The following is a 15748-nucleotide window of genomic DNA, read 5'->3' on the forward strand; positions in this document are numbered from 1 at the left end:
TTTTACAACGTGGCATGCTGAGTTTCCAGTCCAAATGGTTGGTTTTAAATGCAAGTTGATATAAAAGAAATATAATGCTACAAACAGTGCTGTACGAATGTATGCCCACTGGCAGGCCCTCCTTCAGCTGTGAACCAGGCTGGGAGAGAGCCCACTGCATCATGTAGACTTCTTGTTATCCACATAGACTGCCCAGCCCACTTAAGAGAACAAGGGATGTGAATGCACAGACTGGTCTTTGGCACTAGAGCCGAACTGTAGATTTTTAAAGATAACTAGAAAAACAATGTTTGTCCTGAACAGTATGGAGAGTGCAGGAGATAAGCATTCATACACAGATGGATGGAGGTGAGCTCTGAGCATGTGTGTGAATATTTGTCTGTTGGAGAAATGTGGGATGTTAGAGATACATATCATTATTAACAGAATTTGAAACATAAAGAAAATATTTTAGAAACAATTGAAAACGTGTAATTTCTATGGTATTTTCTGTGCCTCATTTATAGGTAGCCAGACTTTAATAAAGACAATGGGATTGGAGGGAGGTATTGTTCTTTATCTTGTATTTTTCCTGAAACATTCTGATTTTCAAGATGAAGAAAAAGGACATTATCTTTCTTGATTTTTCTTTCTTGATTTTCTTTCTTGATTTATCTTTCTTGATATGTCCTTTTCTTTCTTGGTTTTTTTTTTCTTTTATTTACCTGCTGTAGAAATGGGAAACAGGAAGATGTAAATGAGGACAATTTCATACCCCCCCCATATTGTTCTGCTTATTAATTTTTTTTTCCAAATAAAGAATATAATCTTAATCTAAAAATGTAGTAAACTTCACAATTAATTTTGAGAGAAAGATGCAGAGACTGTAAAATGAAGTTCATGCTTAGGTTACCATTCAAAGTGGTATGCATCAGTTTGGTTATCTGGCTTCATGTAATTTCATGAATGCTTTTTTTTTCCAACACTGTTAAAGCAAACGGAAGAACACAACACATGGAATCACTAAGCGTAGTGCTTGAAAGAGCAGTTCACCCTCCAACTTGGAGATTTCATTTCAGCCTATTCAACTTTTTATTTCTTTTCTGATTTCTCACTCAGAGTTTGACTTCAAATGAAACAAAAGTAAATAAAGTTGTGATGAATACCTTCTGTTGTAATATCGATTTTCATTGCAAGGTGCTATTATCTAAACTAATACAGTATAGATCTTACAGACATATTGGAAAAGCTGTTTGTGGAGCTAAGCAATTTCTGAGCATACTTTTTATCTCGATAGTTGGTTTGGTTTTTTTTTCTTTTCCTCCTAGGGAATATATTTTTTTATTGAAGTATTAAATCAAATGTTTCTATTTCTTTTATATGATAAAGTACCCAGCATGGCTGTGTACTTTATGTAGTATTGCTATTCTGTATCAATTGTATTTTTATGCTGCATCTAAATTAGTAAATGAAACGGGCCAAGGCCTTGAGGGCAAGTGGCCCAGAATAGATTTGGGATTTAGAACTAAACTGTCTTCCTGAAAAAGGATACCCTTATCGCTACTGACAACAGTCTCCAGTACACGCTGCTCATCTGAACCACAGGACTACTTTGCACATGCTAAATTCATATCAGGAAGTTTGTTAGTAACAACATGAATGATGGTGAGCTTCTGCAGAAACTAATGCCCTTGCCTGTTAATTTACTAAAAAGCATAGAACCTCAAACTTTGAAAAACCTCAGGTTAAAAAAAGAAAGAAACAAAAAAGACTGAAATTGATTTATTTGTTTTTGTTTTCCTTTACATATCCATATTCAAGCTTTTGGGATGTAGTGTTTTAAATATTAATTAGAAATCCATTTCTTTTATGTTCTTTTACTTAACTATTTTTACCTGGCTACAATATGATACAAAATGGTAGAGTATGAAGAAATTTAAGGTCCAAAAAAAGAGGAAGATTCAAAAGAAACTGCCATTTAGGAAATCAGAATATGAAGCTTTCCTACCTGCTTGTTTTAAATTTAAACGTTGTGTGCTATACAAGTGTAAAATAATGGAAATAATTGTTGAATAATAATAATAGAGTAATAGTAGAGCAATAATACCAGAGTAATACTACTAAAAATTTATTATTTAATAATAATACTACTGATATGTCTGGAAACAAGGATCATGCAAAAGAATATTCAAGCTCCAGATTAAGAAAATATTTCCACCATGTGGAGAACTCTCTAAAGCAAAAAAAAATGCCCAAAGGAGTGTACTGTTTTCATTATGCTACATATTCATTAGTTAACTTCTATTCTGTGTCTTATTTCAGTAGGTATATGGCTCCAGGTATATGGCTCTGAACATTACCCTCTTGACCTCAGAACAGTTGCAAGACTACCGTGAGGATTATTAAGACCGAAGAGAAGAACCAGCAATGGCATACTTTGGGAGGGTGCCTTTCTCACACAATGAATTTCATGAAGGACAGGCTGGGAACCAAGCATCTTACCCAATGTACCATTCTGCATCTGCTGGAGGGGTCCATCTAGGATTTGATCAAGTAGTTGATGAAGTCAGCAATGAATTTTTTTTTCTTGGTTCATCACATTCGCATCATCACGAAGAAATGCTTTTCCCATCAGATGTCTTTGGTCTGAACGTGCCTAACCAGCACTTTTTTGGTCAGCCTCTAGGTGCTTATGGTGAGCTTTATCCTGGAAATCCTGTCTCTCACTGGCAACAAGGCAGAATGTCACCAACGATTGGCTTCAGATCTTCTTTACTGTCAGATTACAGGAACTTTTGTCTGGTGGATCCCTACTCCTACAGTCAAGAGCAAGAACTCTCTGGAGAGAATAGTAAAAGTTCAGTCACGAATGTTTTTGATTCAAATGTGGAAAGAAGCTACAGAAATCAAAGTTTTCAGATAGGCTTTGACAATGTAGGTACTCAGTGTCCTGTTTTCTTACACGACTATTCATTTGGACAAGAAGTGAGAGATGGAAGTGGAAATGGGGAATCTTATTTAACCAGCTTTTCCAAAAGCTATGACAAAAATCTTACCTGGCTCAGCAGCTCTGGACATGACAGAGAGGTATTTAAATTTTCTCATATTAACAATGCTTGAAGTTCTTGATTCCATTTTGTGCCCTTGCTCTTTGTTCACTCACACTGATGCAACATGGATAAGAAGCACTTAATTTAAAGACCTTGTGAAAAATTAAACATGTATGCCTTACTAGAATCAAAAAGTCTTGCTCCTATAGAGAGTTTTTGTCATGTGTCTCAGGACTCAGCTGGCCAAGAGCAACAGTGAGACCTCTTATTCACTTCTTATTTGGTCTTTAATGTTTCCAAAGATAGTGATGGAGGGAAACGTCAGGTAGTGTAACTTGATTTCTTGGCACTCAAAATTTGCCATAGTATTTTTGTACCTTTACAAGGAGGATGCCTTCAAACAGCACACAGGCTAGTTAGATTTTTTTTTTCCAGTACAGAAACCTCTGAGCATCCTCTTCCTTTGATTCTATTATCAGAAGAGAACCCAGCAGACCATAAAAAATTACTTTTGAAGGGAAGGTCCCTATTCTGACTAGCTAAGGAGGATTTCTTACAGGCAGAATCTGACCCACCTGTTTCATGTTTTAACCTTATACTTAAAATGTCAATGCATTGCTGTAACCTACCTATCAAAAGACTTTCTCTTAGAGTAATGGGCAGATTCCTCACCTTGTATAAAATGAAGTATCTCCGTTGACTTTAATGGAAACTTGCCATTTTACACTAGAAGAGAATCTAGATTACAGTCTAGAATGCTCCAGTAGGCTCATTTTCTGCCTCATTGAACCATAAAACTACCACAGAGGGATAAGTGCAGAAATGTAGAGTAAGATGTGTTTGAAAGAGTTAAGTTAACAAATCTTTATGGTCTGATATGACCTGGGATTCAAAATAAGTCCCTTATGCTGAATCTGTTTGTCTGTTGAGCCAGAGTATTGTCTATGTCTAGTTTTGCTGGCATATCCTAATCCTGAGAGATGAAAGATATCATGTCCTGCCTTCACCGTGTTCTGCATCCACTTTTCTGTATAATTATTATCTAAAAATGGACATATCTACTATAACTGTGGAAGCTAGATCCTATGGCACACTCTGTCACTAGATGTCTTTTTGAAGCAAATGATTTATCTTTTTTTCCTCCTTCCATCAGGTGTTCATAGCTCCATTTGTGGTTTTACAGTTTTAAATAATGATATGTTATGGGACTCCCATGACTCTTTCTGATGTTCTATCTCGCTCATTTTCTTTCCTTCAAAATCCTGACATAGAGAAGGAAAAAGAAAATGATAAATCCTCCCTTTTCTCTAGTCCTTGTTAACATTCTGAATCATTATAAGAATCCTAAAATAGCCTGCAGGATACCTCTGCACTGTGAATATTAGAAGGTAGTTTAGGTTCACTGTCTGCTTTCAACTTGCAGTGATCACAGTATTACAAAGCAGAGGGGAAGAGGCACTTGATTGACTTGTTTCTATGTCTGTGAATAGGAAGAAGTAAACATGCAGACCAAGACAGATGGGGAGATGGAAGGAGGGAAATATATCTGAGGATAGGAACTCTTAAGACTAATCCTGGGCACCACATTTTTGAAGTTCAGTGATGAATACAAAAGAGGGGGGGATGAATAGGTGGAGGGACAAAAGGCTGTTGTTGCTTTTAACTTACGATAGGAAAACTAAAGCATGCTGACATGGTGATGAAAAGAACAAGCTTTCTCATGAGAAAAGTAGAAAATAGTGGGATACAAATGAGCAGGAGGAGGAGATTAAATTGTGGTATGGGAAGAAGAGGTGCTAGAGGAAGCAAGCATATAAGAAAAAACACTTCTGTGATGGAGGAGGAGAGAATTATAGGGGAGGGAAGAGAAGAGTGAGTCAAGGGCAACTACAATTGAATATGTGGGAGAATTTGATTAAGTCAGGGAAGTATTTGAACTGTTTAGCAGGAAGATGAAGAAAGAGGAGAGAGGAGAGAATTGATTTGTAGCAGAAAAATCAGTGTGGTCACAGGAATTCCTTCAGGGAGAAACAGCCACGTCAGGAGGGAAAGAGACCCAAGGCAAGGGGTCGAGATGATAAGAAAGGGAAAATAAGAGTGAAAAAGTTGAGAGGGGAAAGGGTAAAAAAAAAAGACTGTGAAGAAGTAACTCATTGCTACTGAGCTGTAAGTTTTGGAAAGGTCTGTGGGGTCACAGGGCTGATGCTGAGTAAGATTGTCAGAATGGTTGGAAAAGTGAAGTAACACAGCAAAAGGAAGAGAATGAGCACAGATTGGATTGGTAATGTCCAGGATGAGTAGATGATGCATCTGGGCATTAGGAGATGAGAACCAAGACTGCAGACAGAGAGAAATGGAAAGGATGATGAAGTATGGAGATCAGCTTTGAGATAGGTCATAGGTATGCAAGATGAAATAGTCACATTGCTGAAATCATACTGTCATTCTGATCTTTAGCTCTTGGATGCAGTTGTATGGCTCTAGGCTTTATTTGATGTGTGCTAATCAAAATATGTCCAGGGTAATAAAGGAAACGTTAGTTTGCTCTGGCCTTATCATCACCGTCACATGTTCAGAAATGCTAAAGAAACTGTCTTCAAAACAACTCTGTAAAAAGATATTTTTTTTTCTCTGTATTAGAAATAAAAATTAGATACAACTTCAAAAGTATCCAACAGATTTGGCTGCTTCATCTATGATATTTAAAATCTAATGTTTTCAGAATAGCCAGCAATGCTCTCTTCAGCACCCAAGCCAAATCATCAGGCTGAACTGTGTTATTTCATTTTGGACACTCCAGAAATGAGAAATATACAATTAGTGTTCATATTTTGGAAGGATGGTTCAGATGACTTGATTAGCGTAACATAAGAAATCTGTGCATGGGAAAACATAGATTCCAGTCATCCAGGAATGCACTGTGTTACTTTGTTCTGTTGTCATCAGTTCTTTCTATATGCAATTCTCTGACTCATTCACTGCACGCTTTCAGATATTTGCAATGAGCGGAGATCAGAGTCCTATGGAAAAATAACGTATGATTGTGTAAGCAGTATTTTAGCTTTATATGCAATGGGAAGAAAGTAAAGTTTCTGGACACCTGAAAAGAGAAATGACAGAACTAAAACTCTCATCCACATGATTCATCAGTGGGGTTGAACTGTTCTGCACACCTCTGCCACCAGAATGACTTTGAGTTAGTTAACAATGGCATACTAATTCCCTGTGTGTAGACTATTACTAGTCTATATAGGATACTTGTTTGCCACAAGAATTCACTCAGAAATTCCCTCAGCAGTTCACTCAGCAAAGGTTCAGAGAGGTAGAGGGCTGCTGCATTACTTCTGTCTCCTGCATGAAGGAGTCATCATGGCCTGCCATCCTGTCCCACTCTTGGCCCTCTCCTTGCTTAATTCCCATCTGTTCCTCCTTCTTCAGTTCCTTATTTCAGTTTTGCTCTTTTAATATCTTCAGTCCCATTCAATGCCATGTGCCAGCAGCACCTTTTCTTACCAGTGCCCTGGTTTTCTTAGCTTTTCATATATCTACTATCTCTCTGTTTCCATGCACTTTTTCCAGAGCCCTGCACCTGCTCTGTAGAGGCAGAACTGCAAGTGGAAAAGGAGCCTTCCTGAGTTGCCAGAAGCAGCAGGTTTCCAGTCTTCCCTCCTGTAGGATTTTCCTTTCACTGCTACTGTATAGTAATCTTAAATTGTCTGCCCCTTTGCAGCACAGGACTTGGGTGATCCTTAGATGTGTAGAGTTCCTGTAAATTTCTTGCTCCTCCTTCTGGCTGCTCACCTCCTCCCACAGCTCCTTCACTAGCAGCTTATCACAACAGCCAGAGCACAACTTCTAAACGTGAGGCCACTATGGTCTTCAGCTCCAAAGAGAAGCAGCAGACAAACCCTGCAACCTGGGCTGCAGCATGCTTCCTCTGGAGCTAGATATAGATCAAAGTCTCTACTCTCTTCAGGGGTGGTTTCTGCACCCATGATAAATATTGTGTCATGCGGAACGTCACCACCATCACTGTGTAGTCTTCAGTGCCATTTCTGGGCTCCCATGCTGTAACTGGGCTCCCATAGCTGGGCTCCCATTTCTGGGCTCCCATAGCTGCTGTAACTTCACCTGCTCTGCAAGCTGTGCTCCTGCTCCTGGATGGAGAGCTCACCCACAAACACAATGTCTCTCTGAGCTTATTCCAGCTTGAATTCTTCCATTGAGAAAGCAGGGATACACAACATCCCAGATGCAAACTTCCTAGAACCTTGTCAATATAAAAATGTAAAAATGTAAAACTGTCTGCCTTGTTTAAGTGTGATCAGGAATGTGCTTTTTGTTGGGTTTGGGGGGGGTTTGTTTTGTTTGTGCTTTGGGTTGGTTTTAGGAATGTAATTTTGGGAGGCCTTTACTGTTATTAAATCATTCATAGTTACTAAATTGTGAACCTTCACAAGAAGATCTTATTACTGCCTGCTGAGGTGAATTGTAAAGTAGGTTTCTAATTGACGCAGAAAAAAGTGAACCAGTGGAAGTATGTTTTCAATGACTTTTGAAGGAGCTTTTTCAGCAGTCCATAGAATCAGGGGGTGATGGACTACTAGCTTGTATTGCTAAATTGTATTTCACTCTCTTATTTCAACCTTCAGGGTTATCCATCATTTTTCCTACCAGATTACAATTTTTCCCTCTGTTGATGATGCCCCTTTATTTTCTTCAAGTTTCATAAGCACTCTCCTAATGCTCATTCTATTGCAGTTAATGAAAATAGTTCATACAATGAGACCCAAGTCTGATGGTATCTATAAAAGGTTTGTAACTTCTGATCTTTCAATTCTGCTGTTGTGATGTCCACACTAGCTAGTTCCCAATAGATCTTTCATCTTTTACACTCATCCCAACTTTTAAACTGCAACTAAAATTTCCCAGCCTGCATCTTTTCATGCATCTTGCACTTCATTGTGCAGAAAAAATCTTCAATTTGGTTTATTATTAATTTCTATAAATTTATGTACTTGTGTATAAATTATTATTAGAATGATAAAATACACCTTTCACCATCTCAGTTTCCTCTTATGTGACGTCTTGTTAGTTGCTTCTGTTTCTGAAGGGATTTAAAAGTTGATGTCTCAACTGAGCCTTGTGTATGCCTTAGAACATTAAAATAACCTTGAAGATATAATAGTGTTAAGCTCTTTCCTGGAGGTAATGTTCTGACAGAAAAGGGTACTGTGGCAAACAGACAAGGGAGTGCTTTTACCCAAAAGAGTGGCTCTGACCTGTCCTCTTGAAATTCAGAGAAATTATCTGGGGATTTTTCGTGTTCGACAGAATATACTGGATTTCCCGTTATCTGTCTTAGGGACCTCAGACACGTTTATGGAGTTGAAGGGATCCTCATCTTCCTTCCAGGCAGAAAGAGAGAAAACATGAATTAAAACTCACTGCAGCATAAGCTTCATTTTATCTCTTCCCGCTTTTGTAAACTAAGCATACATCTTCTGCATTTAGAGTTCTCTGTGCTCTGACACTAGGTGACTTTTCAAAGCTTTGTCTGGAATTTCTTATATTCTGTACAGAGGGGGAAAAAATGATTGTTAAACACAAAGTAGATAATGCTTTGTGACTTTGTGTTTTTTCCTCTGACAGCATTTAGAGTGCAGTCGAATTGGGGTTATTTGTGCTTATTTGGAGCTCTGTCGAGTCAGGGGAGGGATGACAAGGTTTGAAAGTTAGTTTTCATGGAACCAAATGCAAGGTTAGCCTGTTGCCCTTTCTGCTTCTGTTATCTAAATAACTGAGCTCTGTTTCTTCTGGTGTCTTTTTGGTATTTCTTTAGGCTACAGATTGGTCTATTCAGCTGGTTGAAGCAAATCAAGGAAGTAATGAAAACACAGTTGCTTTTTGCAATGCGGTGGAGAAGTAAGTAATGAAAAAAGCCTTATTCAACCAACTATGAAATTTAACTTATTTATATTAATTGCATTGATTATCCCTTTGTATTGCGTCTGGCTGAAATGCAGTGGAGTTTCCCTGTAGGAGCCCTCATAGGACTGTGCTTGTACTGGTAGCAAGAAAGGTATTCGTAGCACACCAGTGTTTTGCTTGCTCCTGAGCAGTGTTGGCACAACGTCTAGACTGTCTCTCCAACCCTCACCCATAGGCTGGGGGGGTCAGCAAGAACTTGGAAAGGGACATAGCCAGGAGAGCTGACCCAAACTGACCAAAGGGATATTCCATACAATATGATGTCTGCTCAGCAGTAAAAGCTAAGGGGAGAAGGGGCATTCCTTACTACAATGTTTGTCTTCCAGAGCAACTGTTATTCCCACTGAAGTCCTACTTGCTGGGAAGTGGCTGGACATCACCTACAAATGGGAAGCGGATAATAAATCTTTTGTTTTCCTTTGGTTTTATGCACTACCTTTGTTTTTGCTTTTATTGAACTGCCTTTATCTTGACCCATGAGGTTTCTCTTCCATCATATTTTTTCCTTCCACCCTGTCCTGCTGAGGAGGAGAGGGAGAGTGGTAGAGCAGCTTGGTGGGCACCTGGTTTTCAGCAAAGGTCAATGCACCCCAACCTGCATTCCTGAACAGTGCCATAATTCCTGTATCTACTTACTTAAATATGGAAATGCTCCTAATTTTGATTTAAGCATTAAAATCCATAGAATGTTAACTCATTTTCTTCCTTAGCTATTCCCTTTATCAGTGAAGAGTACGTTTAACTCTTTAGTGTTGATGGTTTATAGCATGCAGTACTTAAGATTCATTATCTGCCATTGTCTTGTATATTGTCACTGTATATCTCAAAGGAGGAAAAATAAATTGGAGGAAATAACAACTGACTGACAACAGAGCTTCTGCATGCAGTTATGATAAAAAGGGAGACAAGCTCCTTTAATTATTAATAATACAGTTCGTAGCATGGTGTAATGGGATAAAACGTTTCTTTACTTTCTTAATCTTCATCAGAAAAAGAAATTGTGTTGAAATTCAGAGCACTAAGGAGTATAGTTTTTTAGAACATCTGTGCAGATTCATTTTCCTTTGTAGATATTCACTGATCACACTTTCAAGTTGCTAGCACAAATGCATACTTTTTTCCCCCAGAAAAGCAATTGGAAAATCGAATGCTGCTTTTTATTTTTTTAGACTGTAATGAATTGGCTGTGTTCAGCCAATGCTGTTTTTCTTTAAAAAAAAACGGGAAAAAAAATCAGTTTGATGTTGCCCTATAAAGTGTGGATGGTCAGCTTCAAAACATACTCATTCACATACATCTTGGATTTCTTTTTTTCTAAAGCTCATGAGTCTGAACCCCAAATCAGTTCTAATACCAGAGTCGTGAAGGCACATTCCACAACAGGCTTCCCTCTTGGATATTCAGTTTTTTTAGTGTCCTAACACCCTACCTTTCACTTTGGTCTCTAATTATAAAAAAAAGTTTTCTATTGATTCTTTGGGAATAAATGAGTTTATTTACAGGATTAAAAAGAATAGTAGAATTAAGCTATTCCTGTTTTGCTGTAACTTGTTTGGTGTGCACCACTAGTAAATGCTTTTAAAAAGAAAATAAGAACAAGCTTTGCTTTTCTTCTAGGAAATAAGTGGGAAGGCATTATTAGGACAAAACATCTCACAAACAAAAGACAAAAAATATGTCATAAATTTGCAAATAGCTATCATATCACTCTAGACCCCATCTGGATTACTGTGTCCAGTTCTGGAATCCTCAACGTAATAAAGTTACGGAGCTGTTGGAACAGGTCCAGAGGAGGGCTACAAAGATGATCAGAGGGCTGGAGCACCTTCCATATGAGGACAAGCTAAGAGAGTTGGGCTTGTTCAGCCTGGAGAATAGAAGGCTCCAAGGAGACCTTATAGCAACCTTCCAGTACCTGAAAGGAGCCTACAAGAAAGCTGGAGAGGGACTATTCATAAAGGTTTGTGGTGATAGGATGAGGGGGAACAAGTATAAACTGTGGAGAGGTGGATTTAGACCAGACATTAGGAAGAATTTCTTCAGCATGAGAGTAGTGAAACACTGGAACAGGCTGCCGAGGGAAGTTGTGGATGCCTCATCCCTGGAGGTGTTCAAGGCCAGTTTGGATGGGGCCTTGGGCCGCCTGACCTAGTGGGATGTCCCTGCCCATGGCAGGGGAGTTGGAACTAGATGATCTTTAAGGTCCCTTCCAACCCAAACTGTTCTATGATTCTGTGACTCTATATCCAGTCTTGGCAACTGAGTGTCCTTCCAGTCCCTAAAGAATCTAAATAACTGGCAGGTTTATATGTCAGAGGCAAGATGGATAATTCATACTCTGTGTTATGCAGACTTGCATCTCAGCATGTAGCTGAAATAGAAAACCATCATGGTTTTCTCTAGGTAATATTTGTACAGTTAGCAATCTATGATTGAAATATTTATTTGTACACGACTGTAAAGTAGTTTTCTAGACTCCTTTATCACATTACTCCTAAAATTATGGATGTAGCTGTAGTGAACCTTCATCGACAGGTGGCTACAGAATACATACTAAAGAGAGTTTTATGCCAGAAGATGCCAAGCTGTAGTCTCAGAGTTCAATACTGCAAAATGCAGAATTCCTCCACCTCCTACTGACTTCAAGGATGTGCTCTGCGCCACGGAGAAATACATAGCATTATGAAATACTGTGAAATAGCAAATCCCTATAAATGTCAGTACTTTCTGTATATGCTAAGTTATTGCAGCACAGAAAGTAAGTAGCACAAGATTTTCTTCATGTAATACTTTTTAACATTCAGTTATGCCTTTCAGAATTTTGTGATGGGCATGTTTCATCTACCTGCTCAAGCCAGAAGCTCTTTAATCACCGGAAAATAATAGGTGGTCATAAATGAGTAATGCTTTCTGGAACTGAATGTGTTTTTAACTGAAAAGCTTTAAAAGCACCCCACATTATCCTAAGATATAAATAGTGTGCGGTAGGGAAGGAGGTGAGGCTAGTTTAGTTTTGGAATGACTGCCAGTATGTTAAGGAGATGATTCATGCCCCGTGTGTGTACATAATCCATTAATTTGATGCCAGAGAAAGGGCAGTGAAGTTTCCAGTCTTATTCAGTCCTTGGCCTTCTAAGAGAAACAGGTTACAAGAGTGAATTTGGTGATAGAGGAATGCTTTGTATGTACCTTGCTTGCAAACTAAAAGGCTGATGTCAACTATATGGGTCACCAAAGCAACCACTGTAGTATAATGATTTTGTACTATGAGTATAAATACTGGAGGTATTGTTAAGCCTCATTTCCTCCTACCCCACTGAAGCATCATGCCCCCTGGCTTTTCATTGTAAGAAATGGGCTGCTTCACTGGATTATTAATTTTGGAAGCATAGACTTTTTTCCTTCTCATGCTATAGAAGTACACAGCATAAAAGAGTAGTTCATACTGTTGTTTAAGGTACTTCGGTGGCCCCCTGAGGCAGGAGGTAACATAGTAATGAAGAACTTTATGCAAGAGAACTATGGCTCAAAATACACTATAATCAGAGAAGGTATAATGTGCTGCCAACTCAGAAGCTACAAAATGCTGCTTGAACTAACAGACAAAAAAGAATGCAATATGCTTGGTACAGGTTGTTTGAATTTAGCTGTACGAAAATACTCAGGCCAATTAGTGAAATGTAAAGCTTCAGCTGGCATGATATGTAGCCTTACCTGTAGTTGCAGAGTGTATTTGCTTAAAAAGCAAGTTTAATCTCAGAAGAGAGACTTAATACCCATGACCAATGTTCATTAGGAAATAGTGCCTCTAGAGGAACTGGTTTCTGCAAGTCTTCAGTAATTGGAAGGAGGAAGGACTATACTTTGCAGGTGAAAGTATATCAGAGGGACTCAATAAGTGTAAAAGTTATTGCTCTCTACAGACATTTATATAAGTACCTCGGGTTTTAACAATGAGGATTTCAGATTGAATTCTAGAGCGCTGTGAAAATAGGGACTTCTCAAGATCTTGCATAGAAAGCATGTTCTTGTATCTTGTCAGGACATGTGCTTTTGGTTAGTTTTATGTTAAAATTCTGGTATTTAAGCACATAGCTGAGCACGCTTGTTTCTGCTGTGCTCAATGTACACTGAAGTCTGTGTTTAAACTCCTTTTGGCTTCAATGTTGTCTAGCTCAGCAATGATTCCATGAAGTTTGTGAAGATTTTACTGATGGTTTTCTACTAAGTAAAAGATATAGTTATAGTATGCTATCTGATATGTAGTTATCTCACTAATGTATGAAAAAAGTTTGAGTTGCTACCATTTTCCCCTCTGCTTCCACAAAATTTTATTCCTAACAGCTCTCTGTATTATTATTATAGGTATCCTGTCGAGTTTTTGTTTTGTTCTATTAAGAGAGCTGAAATGCATACCTACTTAGACATAATTTCCTTACATGTTCTTTTCAGAATAAGAAATGCCTATCCTGCTTCTGACTTGAAGACAAACACTGGGAAAATCTGGAGTGTCACTACAAGGTTCCCAGACCATATCCTTGGTGAATCAAAATTCAAAATCAGCGTTTTGACAGATTCTTCACCATATCCTCTGTTTCTTACACAACATGGTAAGTGGCTGAGGGGTCTGTATCCTTGCACAATTCATTTTCATGGAGATGGTAACAAAATGCATTTGTTTTCTGGAAAGATATTTGGTGTGCAAGTCTTATGTGAGTTTTGAGTGCATACTTTGTCAGTGTGCTTGCTGTAAAATTGAAATCACATTAAAGATCAAACTTTACTAGTGTATAGATCTCTACTTTCTTTAATCATGACTGGAACCAATTCTGGCAGTCTCAAATAGGCTATCATTTAGACTTTGATCCAGAAGGAATTTAACCTTGTGCCTAATTTAAAGTGTAGAATGTGGGGAATGGAACTTTCATAGCCTTGATTGTTTCTAAATCCAGGACTGAAGCCCGCAGTCACTAAGACTCCTCTGCACCTAAGGTTATGCACAGGTCAGGGAGAGCACAGGTCAGAAAATAAAAGAAGAAATTCTAAGTGGATAGAAAGAAAAGGAGAATAATTAAGAATTGGAAGAGTTTGCCCACAAAAGTTGTGAAGTTTCCATCCTTGGAGGTTTTTAAGGTCTTACAGGACAAAACCCTGAGCAAGCTTGTCTGAATTTGGTGTTGACCCTCCTTTTGGGAGTAGTCTGGAACAGATGGACCTACTGAGGTCCTTCCCAACCTAAATTATTCTACCATTTGTGTCAGTGAGAAGCTGCTACTGCTCCTGTGCATCCTGTGTGTGTGGTGAATGGGTGAATCTTTGATTGCAGATCTGTTAACTTTTACTTCTTAAGCCAGATATGCAAAACTGAAATAAATTAAAACTTCTCCCCCATCTCTTCCTGTGCTGCTTCATTAAGTGACAGGGTTTTGGGGGGGGTTTTTTTTGTTTGGTTGGTTGGTTGTGTTTTTTATGAGTCTTCAGTTGTCAAGGAATTATTTGGCTGTAACATATTAGTATTGGTTTATTTGACAGGTTGAAAGCTGCAAATCCAAAGCTCTACAGAATGTCAGTCAATGTATATTAAAAAAAAAAAAAAGGTCTTCTTACATAGGTAGCCGAGACTTACACATTTATTCATAGAAGTTTGATTGTTTTATTTGGGAGTACCTACATAGTTACTGGAAAGCCTGGAAAAAACTGTATCTCAAACCAGTATTTTGTGGATGCCATGAAACAAAGGGCTGAAGATCTTGGAATGCTTGGACCAGAAGGTAGTATCTCCAGCTCTTCTGTCAGCTAGGCAAGAGTTGTCCACACAAGTTTTCTGTAATGCAGTATTCTTACTGCTGGCAAATGTTTTATCATAAAACATCACCTACCCTATAGATTTTTCAGTTTTTAGTCTGTTTAACTGTATTTACCAAAATGCTTTAGAAGACTGAAATTGAAGGGGATATAAGAAACGGTCCCTATCCTAAACTTGCTTACAGACTAAGTAAACAACAAGATATATTTAAAGTGGGGGGAAGGAGTACACTTTTTTGCCTCTTCTAATATAGAGAATTGTTCAGTCTTGCAAAAATGTTTGGCGGAGTAAGAAAAGAAAAATGGGTCTGTGGAGTGCAAATGAATGGTAATAGCGAGTTTCAGATCTTTTTCCAATTAGTAACCTGAGGAAAATATATGTTATAATTTTAATTCAAGATTCTGTACCATTTTTCTTCATCTGGTGTTTATAAATTTAGCAAACAGTCACTGCAGTTTACATCTTAAACCAACTACAAGGACTTGCTTAAAACAGCAGATCATCTAAGGGCTAGATGTTTAAAGCTAGTAAAAACTGGCTGAAAATGTTTAATTGAAATGGCTTTCCGATCAAAAGAAAAATCTCTCTGCAGAGCAAATGAAAATTTTCAGAGGGAACTTTTCTATCCATTGACACATTTCTTTTCCCTGAGGAAAACCAAACCAAAGCTAAAAACAAGACAGCTATGGTATCCAGCTCTACTTTGTTTTAATTGTCACAGCCCATCCCCTAGAAATGTTAGTTGTTCTCTGAAGTTTTTTTCAGTATCATATTCTCTCTAACTTCCATGCAAAAACAATTTTGCATGCCTTGGTTTGTTCTAAAATAATAGTATAGCAACTCTGAACCAAGTTTGCTGGTATGAATTGTCTGCTGTGGGCGAGTGGGTAATTTAGAACACCATTACACCTTAGGAAACTGG

The 15748-nt window shown here is 38.2% G+C and overlaps 1 protein-coding gene across 1 annotated transcript in view; it reads left to right on the plus strand.

Moving 5' to 3' along the window:
* Positions 1-2333: 2333 nt before the first annotated feature.
* PIK3C2G (phosphatidylinositol-4-phosphate 3-kinase catalytic subunit type 2 gamma) overlaps positions 2334-15748 on the plus strand; it is a 205328-nt gene continuing 191913 nt past the window's right edge. The window contains exons 1-3 of the mRNA XM_069861952.1: positions 2334-3066; positions 8872-8954; positions 13473-13630. Coding sequence (XP_069718053.1) covers positions 2407-3066; positions 8872-8954; positions 13473-13630 — 901 coding nt within the window. The 5' untranslated portion in view covers positions 2334-2406. The remainder of the gene's footprint in view (positions 3067-8871; positions 8955-13472; positions 13631-15748) is intronic.

This window comes from Phaenicophaeus curvirostris, chromosome 1, assembly GCF_032191515.1.
Source record: "Phaenicophaeus curvirostris isolate KB17595 chromosome 1, BPBGC_Pcur_1.0, whole genome shotgun sequence".
In the NCBI taxonomy this organism is placed as follows: domain Eukaryota; kingdom Metazoa; phylum Chordata; class Aves; order Cuculiformes; family Cuculidae; genus Phaenicophaeus; species Phaenicophaeus curvirostris.